Raw genomic sequence first — 19,928 nt, 5'->3', positions numbered from 1 at the left:
TGTGTGTAGTTGATTCTTGTTATTCTTGGCAGTTGTCTTCTATAAAGTTGCCATGAACACTGAATTAGCAAATACTGAACCACTGCTCCTAGCGGAATTTCAGGGTTAGGTTCCTGCAAGCCTCTGGTCACATTTTCATCAACGATCAATACATAACCTTGTTTTGTGTGTGTTTACGTTGAAAGACACCTTATTTAATATATATTGTTGTGTCATGAACATAGAACTCACAGCCAACAGCACTGTAACTAATGAATAAACAAAGCTTATCAAACATATTTTTTCTCTGTAAGACACATTTCAGTATTGTAGTGGTTAGGAACCCTAGACAGCACTGCAACACTACACTTAGGGGTCATTTTAAACAGAAAATCACCTACAAAAGGTGAAACACATGGCACTAAATAGACCATGAAAAAGACTCTTATTTACAGTGTAAGAGTTGAAACAAGAAAGCAGAGCAGCGACTTGTTTGAGCTCAGCTGGGAATGTGCACGAATGACTGAAAGCACTGCACGTGTTGATATGTGTGTATGTCTGTATATGTGTACATACATAAACAACATGGGAAACTAATCTGGGATGTTAGAAGTCAGGATAGTAACTTGGGGTAGTTACTAGAAAGGGCATGAAGGAGACTTTTGGAGTGCTGATGATGTACTATTACTTGATCTGGATGTTGGTTACACAGGACATGTTTACTTTGTGAAAACCAAGCTGTGTGTTGATGATTTGTGTACTTTTCTGAATGGTGTTAACACTTTGGAAAACAGTATAAAACAAACAATACTGTGGCTTCAGGATCTGGGTGATGACCACGCAATATCTGTAGCTCTTGAATGTCACTGCTCCAGTGTGAACTAGTTGCGCTCATCTACTACATGAGAACTTCTAGGGGTTCTCATTTCACCATCTTCCTGGTGATTTTCATTGCTTCTTTCCTTTATTGAAGTTCCTGTTTCCTCAATTCCATCTCCCCATTTTTTTCTCCTCTCACTCTTTTGGTAACATACTTATGTAGTTTCTAGAGAAGGGATGCATGGGAAATAATTTTTTGAAGAACTTAACACATCTGAAAATGTTGTTATACGTTGAATGATAACTTTCCAAAGTGTAGAATTTTAACTTGGAAATTCTTTCCTTCAGAACTTTGATAACATTAGTGCATTACCTTTTAGTGTCCACTGTTTGTTCCTGTGGAAAACATCAGATTCTTGATCTTGATGACCTCTCCTCCTCCCTCATCCCCCCCCCCCCCGCCCCTGGAAGCTAGTAGAATCTCCTTTATGCCTGCGCTTTTGAAATGTGGTTAGTAGCTCTCCTTTTACCCATTATGTTGGGTACTCTGTGGGCCCTTTCAGTCTGGCAGCTCCTATCCTCTTTTCTGGGAAGTTTTCGTGAAGTATTCTGTTGATTATTTCCTCTCCCCATTTTCTCACTTTCAGGATATTGCAACTTCTAGACTGGTATTCCAATTTTCCTCTCTTTACTGTTCTAGTCTCTCTCTCCCCTCCTCCTTCTCCTTTTTCTGGAAATAATGTAGTTACTTAACTCCAAATCCTCTGTTTTCAGTAAAGTATGTACTGTACTTGGTTGTCAACAGTACCTTGAGTTCCCTAGGTCAGAGATCCTGTTTTACCCTCTCCAGTGAATAAACTTCTCCTTCCCACTTGAGGTGTAGTATAATGTCAGAGAGGCAACTTAGAAATTGCACTGCTTCTCAAAGAGCTTTTACATCTTCCATCTCTAAGCGGTTCTCCACCCTAACCCAAGTTCCAGCGATACCTGCTGCTGCCAGACGTTTTGTTGCATCTGCATTGTATCTTGGGTTGTTTCTTAGCTTTCCCCTTTACCCATACTAGGATTCAGCTTTCTCCAATCTCCTAGCTCAGTTATTGCTCATCCATCTGCTTTCTGGCTTCCAAAATTTTGTTTCTATTGTTTACTCTTATTTTCCCTATCCTTATGAAATTGTCTTTTTTTTTTAATTCCAATGCTAAATTTTAAGAGTTTCAGAAAAGAACAAAATTAGATCTTACCTTGTTCTGGTCCTTATCATCACAGATTGTGGCCCAGTCTCCAATGCCATTGTCCCGTGCATTGTTGTCCACTGCGGTAGCCACATGAGCACTTGAAATGTGGCTAGTGTGGAGATGAATTTTAAATTTTATTTAATTTTAATAAATTACATTTAAATAATCACATGTGGCTGGTAGCTACCATACTGGACAATGCAGGTCCAGTGCTGGTGAAGTAGGAGTTGGAATATACACTCTAGTCAATATATCTACCATAAGGAAAATTTTTTTCCTGTTTTCTTCTCCTTTATTTATTTATTTATTCATTTATATCAGTATGGACACATAGATTCTTATATTATTCAATGGGTTATAATCTATTACTTTTTATTATTTATTTTCATGCTCACGTTGTCCCAGATTTGGCCAGTGGAAACCCCTTCAAAATTTCTTCTGTATCCTCTTAACATGTACCCATTGTTCTTTCTGGATCATTCATTCTAGAACTGGATATTATAGGCTCATGTACTTGCCCTGCCCCAACTCCTGGAATTGTTCACTTCTCCAAGGAACTCTGGTTCCTTTTAGTGGAGGATACTGTTTAGAAACCAAGATCTGGGTGCTTGGTGGGCTCATTGCTACTGGAGCATCACTGCTTCTAGGTCCTTGTAGCTAACAAGGCATTTTAATGCCTAGTGGCTATTGCATTGGACAGTACAGATGTAGATATTTCCATCATTGCAAAAAGAGAAAAGATGGAATTACTAGAATTTAGGAATTCAAAGCCGCCACCCCTACCCCTACCCCAACCCCCATCTCCAGACAGTTGGCACTCTGCCTTCTAGTTTGTAGCTGGCTATTGATGAGAATGCCAGAAGAGGCTGGTGCTGGAGCCCCTGTGCTGCTGGAGGGATGCTTTCTCTCACCCTCTAGGGTCTCCCATTGGCATTACGTAAACCAGAAGCCAGCTGCCAAGGGAGTCTGAGTAATTGAGTTTGCAGACCCTAGACCATGGTTTGTCCACCTCAGCACCATTGACATTTTGGGCCAGTTGGCTATCCTGTGATTTGTAGGATGTTGAGTAACATCCCTGGCTTCTACCCACTTTATGCCGTACACCCCCCACTCCCTGAGTGTTTCCATACATTGCCAGATATTTCCTTGGGCCGGGGTGGGGGGAATGGCCCCTGATTGAGAACCACCTCCTGGACCAGCATTGCAGGGAAGAATATAGAAGGGTAGGCTTGGAGCTGAGAAACAGTAGTAATAAGGCACCTACTTTACTTCAGATGTCCTTGAAATGTGAAGGAAGGGAAGAGAAATTATGTTTATGTGCCTGTAACAGCCCTGCAATAGAGAGAGATTATTATATCCTTTTTTTCTCCTCTCTTTAATTGATGAGGAAAGCAAAGACCAGTTAAGCAATCTCTTTGCAGGTAGGCAGGATTCAGATCTTTGCTGATAAGGTTATTTGTTTACGTGCTCTTAAAGTTTGCTCTTGAATTTTCTAGGTTGGTGTTATTGCCATACTCTTTTTAAGTGTGTGAATTGCTCTTTTGTTTGTTGCCTTTCAAAGTCATTATTGATATATTGTCAATCTGGATGCATTTTCTAGATGGTGCCCTACCAGGGTCATACTAAGAATCATGGCTGGCATGAATACTATATATATATTAAAGCCAGTGTTTTGTTTTTTAGTTTTGAATACTTATATTTAGATACCAATTAATTTCCTGGAGATTTCCTTCAAACTATGCAAGCACTGTCCATTTTCCTCATTTCGTCTTTATGCTTAGTCCTTTCCTTCTGTTTCATACTATTGTGTGTCACTCTCAATGACGCTAAGACATGTCCTCTCTCAAAGGAAATCTCACAAAGATCAGCCTAACCAACTGTTTACGATACGTTTCTTCTTGCATGTCTCATTATCACCTCAAAGCTAACATCTCAAGTTGGGCTCGTACACTTCCTAAACCAGACTGCCTCTTCTCTTCCAGTGCATTCCCTCTCCTTTGTGTTAATTATTCTTAGTCCTCTCCAGAGTTTTATGCCTGCTGTAGGTCCCTTTATTTTAAAATCAGTGAAGGAACTGGAGCAGATGTAAAAATAACATAACAGTTGTAACAAGGTAGGATTTTTGTGGACCTGTTAGATTTTAAAATGGTTAGCCTAGAAAAGAAGAAAAAGCAACTTAATTCTTGTTTTATGCAATATAGTGGGTTTCTTTTTTTTTTTTTTTTTTTTAAAGATTTTATTTATTTTATTTTTTCCCCCCAAAGCCCCAGTAGACAGTTGTATGTCATAGCTGCACATCCTTCCAGTCGCTGTATGTGGGACTCGGCCCCAGGATGGACGGAGAAGTGGTGCCTCGATGCACACCCGGGATCCGAACCCAGGCCACCAGCATTGCAGCGCGCGCACTTAACCACCAAGCCACAGGGCCGGCCCAATAGTGGGTTTCTGAGAGTAGATTTAGAGTAACTGCTCTAGGTGTAGGGAGCATGGAACAAAGGGACTTGAAGTTGTATTTCAGTGTTTTGAAGAGAAGGTACCTCAGGGACTGCTTGGTATGAAGAGTTGTGTCAGGGTGAGGCTAATTGTGGGGTTCTGTTATAACCCTCCCAACCAGAACAGGTCATCTTGTATTGTTTTTATATGTTGCAGGTGTTCCCATAGTTCTCTGTCCCTCAACTCTTCATACTGTACTGTGTGTGTGTGTGTGTGTGTGTGTAAGATCAGCCCTGAGCTAACATCCATGCTAATCCTCGTGTGTGTGTGTGTGTGTGTGTGTGTGTGTGTGTGTGTGTGTGTGTGTAAGATCAGCCCTGAGCTAACATCCATGCTAATCCTCGTGTGTGTGTGTGTGTGTGTGTGTGTGTGTGTGTGTGTGTGTAAGATCAGCCCTGAGCTAACATCCATGCTAATCCTCCTCTTTTTGCTGAGGAAGACCAGCTCTGAGCTAACATCTATAGCCAACCCTCTATCTTTTTTTTTCCCCCCCAAAGCCCCAGTAGATAGTTGTAAGTCATAGCTACACATCCTTCTAGTTGCAGTATGTGGGACGCGGCCTCAGCATGGCTGGAGAAGCGATGCGTTGGTGCGCACCTGGGATCTGAACCCAGGCTGCCAGTAGCGGAGCGCACGCACTTAACCACTAAGCCACGGGGCTGGCCCCTTCATACTGTACTTTAATGCCTTTTTTGCTTAATCTGTATTCCCTATTAAACTTTAAGCACTAAATGGGCACTGTAGGTGCTCAGACATTTTTGTTGATTGAAATGATGTTGTAATGTGTAGGGTAAGTTAATGTGAAATTGTCTCCTAATATTGATCCAGCACAATCTTGTACACTATAATAGAGCTGTCATGTGCCTTACTTGACTGGAAATTTATCACAAATACCTTGCAGACATTTCTACCTCAAATATCATTAAACGGTGTGTTTTCTGCTCACTCCCTATTCATCTTGTGGCACATTGATGATTTCCAGTTTTCTTCCCCTTTCCCTCAAACAGTTGCAGAAAATCAGTTTAAAAGTGTTTAAACCATGGGTCAGGAAGTTCCAGGGTGGGGAATACCGGTAAGTATGTTTCACCTTTTAGTTGGAAATGGCATTCTTCTCTCTCACAAATATATGTAGTCTGCCTTTCCAGGCAAGAAGTTCCCTACTGCTATTTGTACTTTATTGGCCATATGATGGGAATGCCTTCCCGTCATATCCCAATTATATGATGGGAAGGCATTCTAAACAGCATCTTGACCCTGTTGTCACTGCCCAGTAGTACAGTCTTCATTATTTCCTGTGAGTTGTCTAGCATGCCCAGATCATATACTGTGCTTAGGAGAAGTCATTCTGTGAACTCTTAGCTTGAAACTCAGTGACTAGTTTATACTTTAGCAGGAATTAATAAGTATGGGATATAGAATCCAATTCAGGGGCCAAAAAAAGGCAGTTTTATTCTATAGTTTCACTAAGGCAACTATTTCACCCGTTTATACCTCAGCATAAAACCAGCCATCCTGTCGCCAAAAGTCATCTTCCATACTACTTTACAAGTTGAGACGGGATGGGGAGTTTGTCTATGTGGGGTTTGCTTTTCTTTTCCTTCTTCTTCTTCTTCTCTTTTTTTTTTTTTTGAGAAAGATTGGCCGTGTGCTAACATCTGTTGCCAATCTTCTTCTTTTTTTTTCTCTCCCCAAAGCCCCAGTACATAGTCGTATATCATAGTTGTAGAGTTGGAGCTCTTCTGTGTGGGACATCACCTCAGCATGGCTTGATTTGCAGTGACTAGGTCCGCGCCCAGGATCTGAACCAGCAAACCCCAGGCCCCCGAAGCGGAATGCGCAAACTTAACCACTATGCCACTGGGCCAGCTCTTGCTTTTTTTTTTTTTTAATGAAACATTTTAAACGTATAGAAAGAAATAAGTCTTTGCAGATACAGGCGAATCCCACTTTGTATCCTTTCTTGATTTTATTCTCTTTTCTTCCTTTTCTCTCTACCTCCCAGAGGTCATCACTTATTGCAGTTGGTGTGTATCCTTCCCGTCCACATTTCAATATGCTTTCCACATATGTGTGTCTATAAACAATTATAAAGTACTGTGTTGCGTATTTGAAATTTACATAAGTGGTTCCATATAGTATATATCCTTTTACAGCTTGTTTTTGTGGGGACTTACACATGTTGGTATGTGTAAGTCTGGTAGTTCATTGGAGCTCCGTGTTCTGGTATTTCATTTATGATTATGTCATGTGTCATAGGTTGTTGATTCTGAAGATATATGTATGCCAGATTTCCTTATATGTTTGAAAAGCCTAAAAATGAAAAATAAATTATAAATTTGAGTCATATTGATATTCTGCTGTGATTTGAAAGTGAGGCCAGACATATTTCTAGCTTACTGAAATTTTACATAAAGGAGATGGTAATGTTTTTAAACATTTACCAGTGTAGGACATGGATTTTCAAAAAGTTGAGAGAATACTACTCTAGAGCAAGAACTTACAAAATAGTGACTTTAGGTAGAACTGTGTTTGATTGATTATCACCTCTGGAAATAAATAAATATCCATAAGCACCTGCCTCAAAAGTAATTCTTCAACCTCTGAGTTTCATTTTAGAGAAGGTTTGGATCCCAGGCACGGACCTATGCACTGCTTGTCAAGCCATGCTATGGCAGGCGTCCCACATATAAAGTAGAGAAAGATGGGCACAGATGTTAGCCTGGGGCCAATCTTCCTCAGCAAAAAGAGGAGGATTGGTAACAGATATTAGCTCAGGGCTAATCTTCCTCACCCAAAAAAAAAAAATACTTCAGTACGTAACCCGTTCCTCTTAATCACTGGTTTGCCACTTAATGGCGGTGTGCCTTTGGAGCAAGTTACTTAGTGCCTCTGTGCCTCAGTTTATTCATCTGTAAAGAACTACAGTTAGGTGACTAAGCCCTTAGCAGATGCCTGGGGCATCAAGGTCAGTTAAACACTAATTGGTTACTGAGGGGACATTGCTGGGTAGAGATGAGCTGAGGGAGATTCTCTTATGTCATGTTATACCTTTTTACGTGTTTTAATTTTTCAGACCGGCCCCTACAGGTTTGAAATTTAATGTATTTTTTATTAGTATTCTCCTTTATAAGTCTCTGCAAAATGTTCATGTTATCACTAGCTATTTTTATAAAAATTATCACTTTCTCTTAAGTTTATTTGTCTTTTGGGAGGGCTGGAGTTCTCTGCCTTACCTCATAGACCTGCCTGCAGGGTCTTCAAAACAGAGCAGTAGTTTCTGTGCAGTGTGCATTGTCTAAAGCAGCTAAACTGAATTGCACAAATATATGAACACTTTGGGTTTTTAGTTTTAGTTTTTACATATAAAATTGTTAACACAAAACCATGGCTGACAAAAACCTGTTTCCCAATGACAACCCCATCGTTTGTTACAGCTGGCCACCAGGCTCTCCTGGGCTGATGCTGCTAAGTGATGGCTGATGCCTGAACGTATTTGGTGCAACATTTTCACCCACTTAACTTTCTTTTCTCCTATGGGAGACAAGCACCTGTTGTTCAGTCCCTTCTTTCTACTTGCGTCGTTCAGTCATTCTCACATCAAGAAGTCTATCATAGACACACATTAGACCCTTTTTCTTTTCTCTCTTTTTGAACTCTTATCTAATTACTCCAGGAAAATGTCCCCTTCTCTTTTCATTCGCTTCATTCATTCAACAGATATTCATCGAATTCCTGCTTTGTCCCAGGCACTCCTTACACACCTCCTCTTCCTTCGTTTGATGTGTGAGTCAGAAAACAGCTCTAATCATGGCTGAGTGTAATAGTATATTGAGTAATATAGAAGCTTCTCTATTTCCAGATAAGAGCTTCTGAAAGGCTGTTCCTAAGCTCACTCATGAGCAAGTCCATTGTTACTAAGATAGGTTTCTGTTTGCAGGCCAAGGATGCATTTCCACTAAATAAGAGCATAAACTAGTCCTTTAAAACCAAGCACACCATGGGCCGGCCCCGTGGCTTAGCGGTTAAGTGTGCGCGCTCCGCTGCTGGCGGCTCGGGTTCGGATCCCGGGCGCGCACCGACGCACCGCTTCTCCGGCCATGCTGAGGCCGCGTCCCACATACATCAACTAGAAGGATGTGCAGCTGTGACGTACAACTATCTACTGGGGCTTTGGGGGGAAAATAAATAAATAAAATCTTTTAAAAAATAAATAAATAAATAAAAATAAAACCAAGCACACCAATCAGTTGTTCCAAAATGGACCAACTTCCTCTACGCCAAAAACTTTTAGAGATAAATTAAACTTCCCTCTGACAAAATGCATAAGGAACTCCTTAAATATAATGTCCAAGCCTACCTTTCTATCTACTTTGTGGGGCAAATTTGAACTGGCTTTGAATCATCCATAGCCATGAAAGAAGTATTATTATACTTCCCAACTACCTCATGACTTTATTGTGAAGATTAATAAAGTAACATATGTAAGTTGTCTGGCACACAATAAATGATGATGGAAGTTGCTCCTGATAAGCACTCGAGTATAAGCTCTATGTGGCAAAGATTTTTATTCACTGCTGTATCCTGGCACATAGATACTCAACAAATAATGAAAGGATACATGGATGCTCCTTATTGTCACATATCACAAAACTTGTAGAATTCCACCTCAAAACAATACAGTAAAAGTAAAAAAGCTAGTCCCACTACAGAAAGAGTTGTTTTAAATTGCCAGGTAAACGTATCACAGTTTCAAGCCTGTGTACTGAGTGTGAAGAGCGCACATACCACAGAACCTACTTCCTAAGCTTTTCTCTGTTTCCTCTACTCTGATGTTCCTCTCGGTCACCTCCTTCTCTCTCTGCTGAATCTTCCCCTCCTCCAGCTGTATACCCTCTTTCTCTGTCCCTGGAATCTCTTTAACTATAGGTCTTTTCTTTTTTTTTTTTCCCCCCAAAGCCCCAGTAGATAGTTGTATGTCATAGCTGCACATCCTTCTAGCTGCTGTATGTGGGACGCGGCCTCAGCATGGCCGGAGAAGCGGTGCGTCGATGCGCGCCTGGGATCCGAACCCGGGCCGCCAGTGACGGAGCGCGCACACTCAACCGCTAAGCCACGGGGCGGCCCCTTTAGGTCTTTTCTTGAATGGTATGTTTGTGCGGGTCTCTACCCAATTTTCTCCTCTTGAATCTCTCCCTTAACCACATGGCATAAATTCTTAAAAATAAACGTGTATAGAGTTACATGTATATTTAATAGACTTTTTTTGGGTTCTATTCCTAATTCTAAAAATAATTAAGTAGAGCTCTTTTTTTGTTTTTTTAAGAAACAAACACTAGAGTTACTTCACCTTTGCAAGGCGTGATTGTATTTCTTCTATGATTCTTTAACAGAAGGAGGAAAAGCTTTCTACTCCTGGTCTAGGCTCCTCGCTTGTGAAGCATTATAAAATTTGTCTTAGATTCCTTCCTCCAGCAGTTTTGGTCCTGGAAATGTCCTTTGATCATCTTCTTTAATTCTGCCTACTTCTGCTTTTCACTGAGTTACTGTAGTTCATTTCTTTTGTGTGTGTGTGAGGGGAAGATCAGCCCTGAGCTAACGTCTGCCAAACCTCCTCTTTTTTTTTTTTTTTTTTTTTTTTTGCTGAGGAAGCCCGGCCCTGGGCTAACATTCATGCCCATCTTCCTCCACTTTATATGGGATGCCACCACAGCATGGCTTGACAAGCAGTGCGTCGGTGCGCGCCCAGGATCCGAACCAGCGAGCCCTGGGCCGCCTCAGCAGAGCGCGCGCACTTAACTGCTTGCGCCACCAGGCCAGCCCCTGTAGTTCGTTTCTTTAATTGCTTTCGTGTTCATCTGAGATATTCTTCAAAGGGTTGCATGATTTTTTCAACCATGTAAATGCAAAGAGCCTCTTCTTGGGAATTGTCCTTATCATTGTCAAGTTATTTTAGTGGCACAGTTCTCTGTGCAGTTCTCAGTATTAAATTATTGTATAACACATATAATACACATACACTCTTTTTAAAAATGTCACACTTCATTAGAGATGCATGTGCCCTGAAGAGATAATACTTAGACATTTCTCTGAGGTAAAAAGAGGGCCTTCTCCCCAAATTACATGGCACCTAGAAGTAAAACTATATTGTCAGTGGCAAATGCTGTGTAATCCCAGACCTTCAAATTCCAGGGGGGTCGACTTCCTGTTGCATTCTTTTTCACTTTGTTTTTTGATGGATAACTTGCCTTTTATTGACCTTTCCTTCCCACCAGCTCGCTATTCCCCACCCAAAAATTCATTCAAATCAAAAGAAAAAGCTCTACCAACCTTTAGGTTTTTCCTCTTTAAAAAGCTGTAAATAAGTGAATAAATAGACCTCTTTGTTTCATTTTTAAAAATTAAGAAAGAAAAGACTTTTTAAATATTTCAGTGGCTTTTTAAACATCTGTTGCCACTACAGGGCATTCTTTCCTTTGATTTTAGTTCATAGCTTTTATGTATTTGTTTTACACAACTGCTAACTACAAGGGTAAATGTTGAGAATATGAATGCGTTCAGATATACCTTTTACAGCTAGGAGTTGTCAGATGTACACCATTCTTGTCGTTTAAGTTTAACCTGTGCCAGTGTCAGCATTTAGGTTAAACTATATTTCCTAGCATTTTTCTTTATCTTGTTAGGTGAGCTTGATCAAATAGGGAATCACAAATATCCCATCTTAACTTTATGATGTAGCTTGTGCTAGTTATTTTACAAACTAGTGATTGTCTGAATTTATTTACGACACAGAATGGCTCAAGCTAGATTATTCAAGGATGAGTTGCATATTTTATTATTCGGTTAACTCTGGTTTTGCAGTGTGTATATAATATAGGGTAAATGGAACCTAAACATTCTGTTAATCCAGTAGATCTCAGTGCTGTCAAACACATAGTTGTTCTCCATCTCCAGCCTTGTCTCTCAAAGTGACATTTTGTTTGACAGTATTTGAACTCTTCTTTCTGTTATGACATGATACTTTTCTATGGGAACTTGAATTCTTTTTTCTTTTTTTTTTTTTTTTGCTGAGGAAGACTCACCCTGAGCTAATATCTGTTGCCAGTCTTCCTCTTTTTTCTTTTTTTTTTCTTTTTTCTGGAGGAAGATTAGCCCTGAGCTAACATTTGTGCCAGTCTTCCTCTATTTTGTATGTGGGTCACTGCCACAGCATGGCTGACAGTGGTGTAGGTCTGTACCCAGGATCCAAACCTGTGCACCCGGGCTGCCAAAACGGAGCATTGCCAACCTTAATTACTACGCCACGGGGCCAGCCCCAAATTCTTAATGTCTTAAATATAGCTTATTGATATCTCATCAGAAGCAGCTCCATTCTTCCTATCAAGGAATTGCTGATTTTACATATGCCACATATATGTTCTGTTTCAGATTTTCCTGAGCCTTCCGGTACCAGGTAGAACCACTGTTGTCAGCCAAGGGACTGTGCAGCAAAGAGCTAATTTATTCTGATAGGAACGTAGATTACGTAGTTGACACTAAGGGAGCAACTTTCGTTAGTCTGTATTATAAAAATGAATTCTGACAGATATACTTAGAAGGGAATCTGTTTTGAGTGGGAAATCTCGGGTCCTTTTGAAAGCTAAATGAGATTCTAAGTGGGAGTAGGGGAAGACGGGGGATTGCTATTGAAAAACTGCGGCAAAGCCTTTGCGTGCCTCTGTGCTTTCATTTAGAGACTTAGAGCTACTTTCAAGTCAGAGGTGGTATGGAATCTTCTATAAAGTTAGAAATTGACTTAAGTTTATGACAACTAATTAGAAGTTTCTAAGGGCAGCACTATTACAATGAGAAGGGATAGCAGGCTCTATGGAAAACTATATGTTATAAAACATTTTTACTTCCCTGCCTTCTGATTCATAGTATACTGATCACAAAAAAAATCCTCTATAGCATACTTACCACCTTAGATCATTATAAAGTGAGTCTTATGTGTAAGAAATCCTGCTGAGAACTTTACCTGACGTAACGTTTGATGGTATGACTTAAATATATATTTGTGTTTGAAATAATGACCTTGAATCATAAAAGTTGTTAAATGTCTTTTAGTGTTTAAGAAGTTACAAAAACATAGATTTTAGAAATTATTTCATCAAAAATAGTTAATTTTTTTTTTTAAATCTATTTCTTAAAGAGCTATCGGTTACTGAACTCCAGCTGGGTTGTAGGTGAAGCCTGACACCACCCCTACCCTCTGCCCTTAGGAGAGCCGTGGGCATTAAGATTTAGATAGCTTTGAATTAAATTCTACTCTCAGAAGAGTAAAACAGGCAAGGGACAAGCATCATCAGCATCTTTTACTGCAAATGATAGTGTTTGGCAATCTTGCCATCCACAGTCGCCTTAAACTTTGTTCATTCATACTAGTCAGTAGGCATCCCCACCATAGAAAGAAAAACAGGCCTACAGAGTAATGTCAGATGCGACACACCAAAAAGTTAATGTTCAAAGCTGGATATACCTTTCTGGCACTTTTTTAGCACAATTCACACTACATTTGTTTGGCAAAGTTATTATACCCAGTTACATTAAACTTTGATTTGTGAATCTAAATAGGTGTTTATACCTCTTTTCAAAGTTATGCTTAAAGCATTGTCACACTTGGAAGCTTTTTTTTTCTCATTTCAAAAATTTTTTAATTGCGGTAACATTGATTTATAACGTTATATAAATTTCAGGTGTACATCATGTTTCAACTTCTGTGTAGACTGCATCGTGTTCACCACCAAAAGTCTAGTTGCCATCAGTCACCGTATACATGTGCCCCTTTACCCCTTTCACCCTCCCCCCACCCCCTTCCCCTTTGATAACCACCACTCTGTTCTCTATATCTGTGTGTTTGTTTGTTTATCTTCCACATATGAATGAAGTCATACAGTAATTGTCTTTCTCTGACTTATTTCACTTAGCATAATACCCTTAAGGTCCATCCGCATTGTCGCAAATGGCAAGATTTCATCTTTTTTTATGGCTGAGTAGTATTCCATTGTGTGTGTGTGTGTGTGTGTGTGTGTGTGTGTGTGTGTGTGTGTCTTCTTTATCCATTCATCTGTCAATTTGCACTTAGGTTATTGGAAGCTATTTTGAATAAGCAAATCTTGAAGTAGCTTGTCTTTTTGCTCAAATATCTTTTCTGTGAAGCTTTCTTTGCCCATACTATTTATCCTTCTCTGCCTTATTTTTCTCCATAGCATTTATCTTCTAACTTGCTTTATAACTTGGTTTGTTTTTATGCCTGTCTTTACCCACTAAAATGTTAGCTTCATGGGACAAAGCTTTGTCTGTTTTGTTCATTGCTGTATCCCCAGCACCTAGAACATAGTAGGCACTGAATCAATATTTATTGCATTTGCCGAAAAATTCTCGGCTTGATGCCATCATTTGGCAATCAGTGTCACTTGGTGGGATCACAGTACAACTTTGAAAATCTCAATGATCTTGAAAGATATTTAGAAGATGAATTTGAAAGATTGCTTATAGTATTATTGACATCGAATTATATACCAGAAAACATGATAACATAATCTCACTGCATCTGAATGAAATAATATTAGCACCCTAAAATTTAAGACTTTTGTCTTTTTTTCTCACTTGATTCTCACAGCACACTTGATAGATGAAGAAATTGAGCAGATGACAGTAAGTGATTTACCTAAGAGCTCATTGTTAAGGACTAAGTAATAACAGGAATCCCATGTTCTTTTTAAAATAAGAATGTATGCATGCAACAAACATTTATTGAGAATCTGCAATTTGCCAAAAAAACTTAGCTAGTTTTCCACCTTGAACTGATAGCTCAAGGGTTGTTATAAACAATCCCAGCTTTGTTTTTTTGTTTTTATTTTTTTGATTGGAGGGGGAGGAGATTTTTTGAAAATTCAGTGGATATATGAGAACATTTCTCAAGTGTAAGGAAAAGAAGAATGGTACTACAAGTCCCTCCATCAGATCTAAAAGAATGATCTCTGAGGGCTCCAAGCTCTCCAGAGGGAACCACTGACCAAAATTTTGTTTATCATTCCTTTGTTTTCCTTTTATAGTTTACTACATGTTTGATTTCCTAAACTAGATATTGTTTTTGAACTCTTTCTTTCACTCATCTGAGATTCTTAGAAGTCTTTACCTGTGGCTATGATTCATTTTTTTTTAATTCATTCTGTAACAGATTGTTGATGGGCCTCTGGGTTTTTAACGGCCTTTTCTTTTTCAGTTGCGTAACCTGCTGTGAATATTTTTCTACATTCTTCTGGTGCACATGGACAAAAGATTCCACAAGGAATATATCTGAGTGAAATTGCAGAGGCACAGAAATTGCACGTTTAACTTGACTAGAATATGAACAAAATTTGCAAAGTGGTTGTATTGACGTATGTTCCACCCAGTAGAGCAGAAGTGTTTCTGTTGCTCCTTATCTTCACTAGCACTTGATATCAGACTTCTAGGTTTTTGCCAAATTGGTAGATATAAAATGATAACTCATGATGGTTTTATTTGCTCTTCTTTGATGACTAATGAGATTGAACAACTTTTCATATATTTTTTGGCCATTTTTGTTTGTTCTTAGTAGTGCCCATTGAAGTCTTTGCCCATTTTTCTATTGAATGTTGGTCATTTTCTTACTGCTATGTGAGAGTTCTTTTTTTTTTTTTTTTTTAAGATTTTATTTATTTATTTTATTTCCCCCCAAAGCCCCAGTACATAGTTGTATGTCATAGCTGCACATCCTTCTAGTTGCTGTATGCGGGACGCGGCCTCAGCATGGCCGGAGAAGTGGTGCGTCAGTGCACGCCCAGGATCCGAACCCGGGCCACCAGCAGCGGAGCGCGCGCACTTAACCGCTAAGCCACGGGGCCGGCCCGTATGTGAGAGTTCTTAATGTATTCTGAATACCAAACTTTTGTCTGTCCTGTGTGTTGCACATATCACCTGTTTCTGGGACTTTTCCGTCACTCTAGGGTGTTAAAAGTTAAAGAAAAATCTTAATTTTAATGTAGTTGAATTTATCTCTTTATGATTTGGACCGTGTCTGTGTGTGTGTGTGTATGTGTATGTGTGTGATTTGAGAAATTGTTTCCTATTCTGAGTTCATAAAAATATTGCCCTATATTATCTTCCAGAGGTTTTTTTTTTTCGTTTTCCTTTCACATTTTTCTTTAAACTATCTGAAATTGATTTGTGTGTGGGATCTGGGGAAGAGATCCAATTTTATTTTCTCCACATACAGATAATCACCTGTCCTCGCAACATTTATTGTCTACTCCCTCCTTTTGCTGCTGATCTCTAGTGATCTTGCTGTCGTAAAACAGATTTCAACATGTGTGCATCTGTTTCTGGGCTTTCTATTCTGTTCCATAGGTCAGTTTGTCTCTATGCCAATACCATTCTATCTTAATAACTATGACTTTATAACAGCTCTTGATATGTTAAGCAAATCTCTCCATCTTGTTTTTCTTAAGGAATATCTTGGCTATTTTGGGCACTTTGCAACTTGCATAAAAATTTGAGTCAGCTTATCATGTTCCACAAAAAATTCTCTTATTATGTTGAACCTTCTACTTCATGAACCTGGTATTTTTATTTTTTAAAGTCCTTTAATGTCTTCGAATACATTTTCACTGATTTGCTTCGTGAAGGGCTGTCTATCTTTGGTTAGATTTATCCATAAGCACTTCTTAAAAATGCTCTTGCAAATGGCATAATTTTTTTATTGTGGTAAAACATATATAACATCTGTTGTTTTATGCATGTACAATTCAGTGACATTAAGTACATTCAGTTTGTTGTACAACCATCACCACTATTCATCTTCAGAACTTTTCCATTAGCCCAAATTGCAACTCTGTACTCATTAAACAATACTCCCCATTTCTCTTTCCACCCAACCCCTGGTAACCACTGTTGTACTTCTTTTCCTATGAATTTGATTAATCTAAGTACCTCATAAGTGGAATCATAGATGGTGTATTTTTTAATTATACATTTTTCTGTCTTTTTTGGAGTGAAGAAATACAAACAATATTTTATTAAATTGGTTTTTGTACTTAGCAACCTTGCTTAAAATACTGAATTCTAATAATTTAGCTGTATTTGGGTTTCCTATGTAAACAAGCATATCACGTGTGAATAGAAGGCTTTTTCTACTATTAAGCCTGCCCATCGAGTTTTAAATTTTAATTTGTTATTTTTTTGTTTCTAGACGTTGTTTGGTTCATTTTCATATCTGTTGGTTGCCCCTTTCAAGCTTTTATTTCTTTTAACCTATCAAGTATTGTTATTTGATATCCAATTCTGATATAAGCTCGTTGCCAGTCTGATTCTGCTGTCTGTTTCTGCTACTTCTTTCTGGTGGTGCTTTGTTTTTTTGTGTGTGTTTTGTGTTTGAACTCTCAATTCTTCGAAGTTGATTTCTGCCAGATGCTTGGTGGCGATGCTAATTTAGGACCACTTTAAATTATTGACCCAAGGTTTTTGGAACCATTTGGTAGTCTGAATTTGGGCTATCCACCTATAAGAGGGCTGAGCTGGTTTGTGGTTATGACTTTTGAGGGTTTATTGTTGTTGTTTTGTGCCAGGGGGAGGGGGAATTTCACCAAGGCAAGTTTTGTGATCCCCTAGGGAGGATTTCTAGCTCACTCATACATTGAGGGTCTCAGCTGTATGAGGAACTGTCTGTTAGACCTTGATCTTTGCTCCCTGTGCTTTGTCCTGCAGTGCTGTGAAAATCGAAGCTCAGATTTTTACCTGCTTTGGCAAATGCCTACTCCCTTTAGTGATTCCAGTTACCAGTTCCTCTTTCACTTGGTTTTTACCCTCTTGCTAGCTCATGGAGGCATTTAAAAAGTTGTTTTTACATTATATCAAACATTTTAAATTATTTTCATTAGTGTAAATCAGGATAACAAATCCACCATATTGTTGGAAATTCCTATATCATTTTACTCTGTCATTTCTGGGAATTTGGAGAGGAAATATGGGATTAAATAAGCATCTTAAATTTATGAAAATGAAATAGAGAGTCCCTTTTACAGCTGCTAATTAATGATGTCTCTTTTTTTGTAGGTGTCAGCTGTGATGCATGTTTAAAAGGAAATTTTCGAGGTCGCAGATATAAGTGTTTAATTTGCTACGATTACGATCTTTGTGCATCTTGTTATGAAAGTGGTGCAACAACAACAAGGCATACAACTGACCACCCAATGCAGTGCATATTAACAAGGGTAGATTTTGGTACGTATTTAATTAAAACTTTAATGGATTATCATTTAGAAGTGTGTGTGTGTGTGTGAAGAAGTAAAGGCAGAATGTTCTAAAACTATCCCCAATAGCATACGTGAGGCTCCAAATTCATTAAAAATAAAATGAATCTTATTTTTGTATTCTAGGTAATTCTCTAAATCATAGTTTACTTCTTTATGAAAGCCACTCAGAAATATATGCAGCTGACAAGGTGTGAAATGGAAGAATGCCTCAGTTAAGAAGCAATAAAGTGAAACTGACTATTCTTGCTAACAGTACACAAGTGTTCTTGCTCTAGTTATCAGAAAGCAGATTATTTCTACAATTGATTAGAAGACATTGTCAGTCCGTAAGAAAAGCTATAAATGTTTCATGCTGTAATTTCTTACCTAGTCAGCACTTGTTATTATCTGTCTTTTTGACTGTATCCATTCTAGTGAGTGTGAAGTGATACCACATGTGGTTTTGATATGCATTTCTCTGATGGCTAATGATGTTGAGCCTCTTTTGTTGTGCTTATTGGCCATTTGTACATATATCTACTTTGGAGAAATGTCTATTCACATCCTTTGCCCATTATTTTAATTGGATAGTATGTCTTTTTATTATTGAATTTTAATAGTTCTTTGTGTATTCTATATACAAGTTCCTTATCAAATAGATGATTTGCAGAAATTTTCTCCCATTCTGTGGGGTGTCTTTTTACTTTCTTTCTTTTTTTTTTTTTTTGTGAGGAAGATCAGCCCTGAGCTAACATCCATGCTAATCATCATCTTTTTGCTGAGGAAGACCGGCTCTGAACTAACATCTATTGCCAATCCTCCTCCCTTTTTTTTCCCCAAAGCCCCAGTAGATAGTTACATGTCATAGTTGCACATCCTTCTAGTTCCTGTATGTGGGATGCGGCCTCAGCATGGCCGGAGAAGCGGTGCGGGCCCGGGATCCGAACCTGGGCCGCCAGTAGCAGAGCGTGTGCACTTAACCGCTAAGCCACGGGGCCGGCCCCTCTTTTTACTTTCTTGATGGTGTGTTTTGAAGCACAAAAGTTTTAATTTTGATGATGTCCATTTTATCTATTTTTTTCCTTTTGTTGTGCTTTTGGTGTCATATCTAGGAAACATTGCCTAATCCAAGATCATGAAGATTTAAACCTATGTTTTCTTCTAAGAGTTTATTATAGTTTTAGCTTTTATGTGTAGATCTCTGATCCACTTGAGTTAATTTTTGTATATGGAATGAGGTAGACGTCCACCTTCATTCTTTTGCATATGGTTATCCACTTGTCCCAGCATCAACTGTTGAAAAGACTATTCTTTACCCAGTGAATTGTCTTGAATGAAAATCAGTTGACCAGGGGGCGATGTTGGTCAAAGGGTAGAAAGTTTTGTTACACAAGATGAATTAAGTTCTAGAGATCCAATGTACAGCATAGTGGCCATAGTTAACAATATTGTATACTTGAAATTTTCAAAGAGGATAATCTTAAATTAAATCTTCTCACTGCACACACACACACTCTCACACACACAATGGTAGCTATGTAGAAGTCATAGATATGTTAATTAGCTTGATTGTAATAATCTTTTTACAGTGGATACATATGTCAAAACATCAAGTTGTATACCATAAATATATACAATTTTTATATACCAAAAATAATAAAGTTGTTTAAAAAGAAAAGTCAGTTGACTATAAATTTGACCATTTATTTCTGGGCTCTCAATCTATTCCATTGTTTTATATGTCTATCTTTATGCCATTACCACACTGCCTTGATTACTGTGGCTTTGTAGTAAGCTTTGAAACTGAGAAATGTGAGTCTTCCAACTTTGTTCTTTTTCAAGATTATTTTGAGTATTCTAGATCCTTTGAGTTTCTGTGTGAATTTTAGAATCAGCCTGTTAAATATCTGCAAAGAAGCCAACTGGGATTTTGATAGGGATTGTTTTGAATCTGTAGATCAGCTTGGAGAGTAACAATATTAAGTCTGCCAATCCATGAACATGGGATGTCTTTCCATTTATTTAGGTCATCTTTAATTTTGTAGTTATCAGAAGGTAAGTTTTATACTTTTATCATTAAGTGTGTTCTTAAGTATTTTATTCTTTTTGC

The 19,928-nt window shown here is 38.5% G+C and overlaps 1 protein-coding gene across 1 annotated transcript in view; it reads left to right on the top strand.

The window, feature by feature from the left end:
- KCMF1 (potassium channel modulatory factor 1) overlaps positions 1-19,928 on the top strand; it is a 69,542-nt gene that overhangs the window by 25,706 nt on the left and 23,908 nt on the right. Inside the window, exon 2 of the mRNA XM_087436495.1 lies at positions 17,640-17,807. Coding sequence (XP_087292621.1) covers positions 17,640-17,807 — 168 coding nt within the window. The remainder of the gene's footprint in view (positions 1-17,639; positions 17,808-19,928) is intronic.

Source organism: Ceratotherium simum, chromosome 11, assembly GCF_057802395.1.
Source record: "Ceratotherium simum simum isolate JZ-2026a chromosome 11, ASM5780239v1, whole genome shotgun sequence".
In the NCBI taxonomy this organism is placed as follows: Eukaryota; Metazoa; Chordata; class Mammalia; order Perissodactyla; family Rhinocerotidae; genus Ceratotherium; species Ceratotherium simum.
This window is presented reverse-complemented; position numbering and strand designations above follow the sequence as displayed.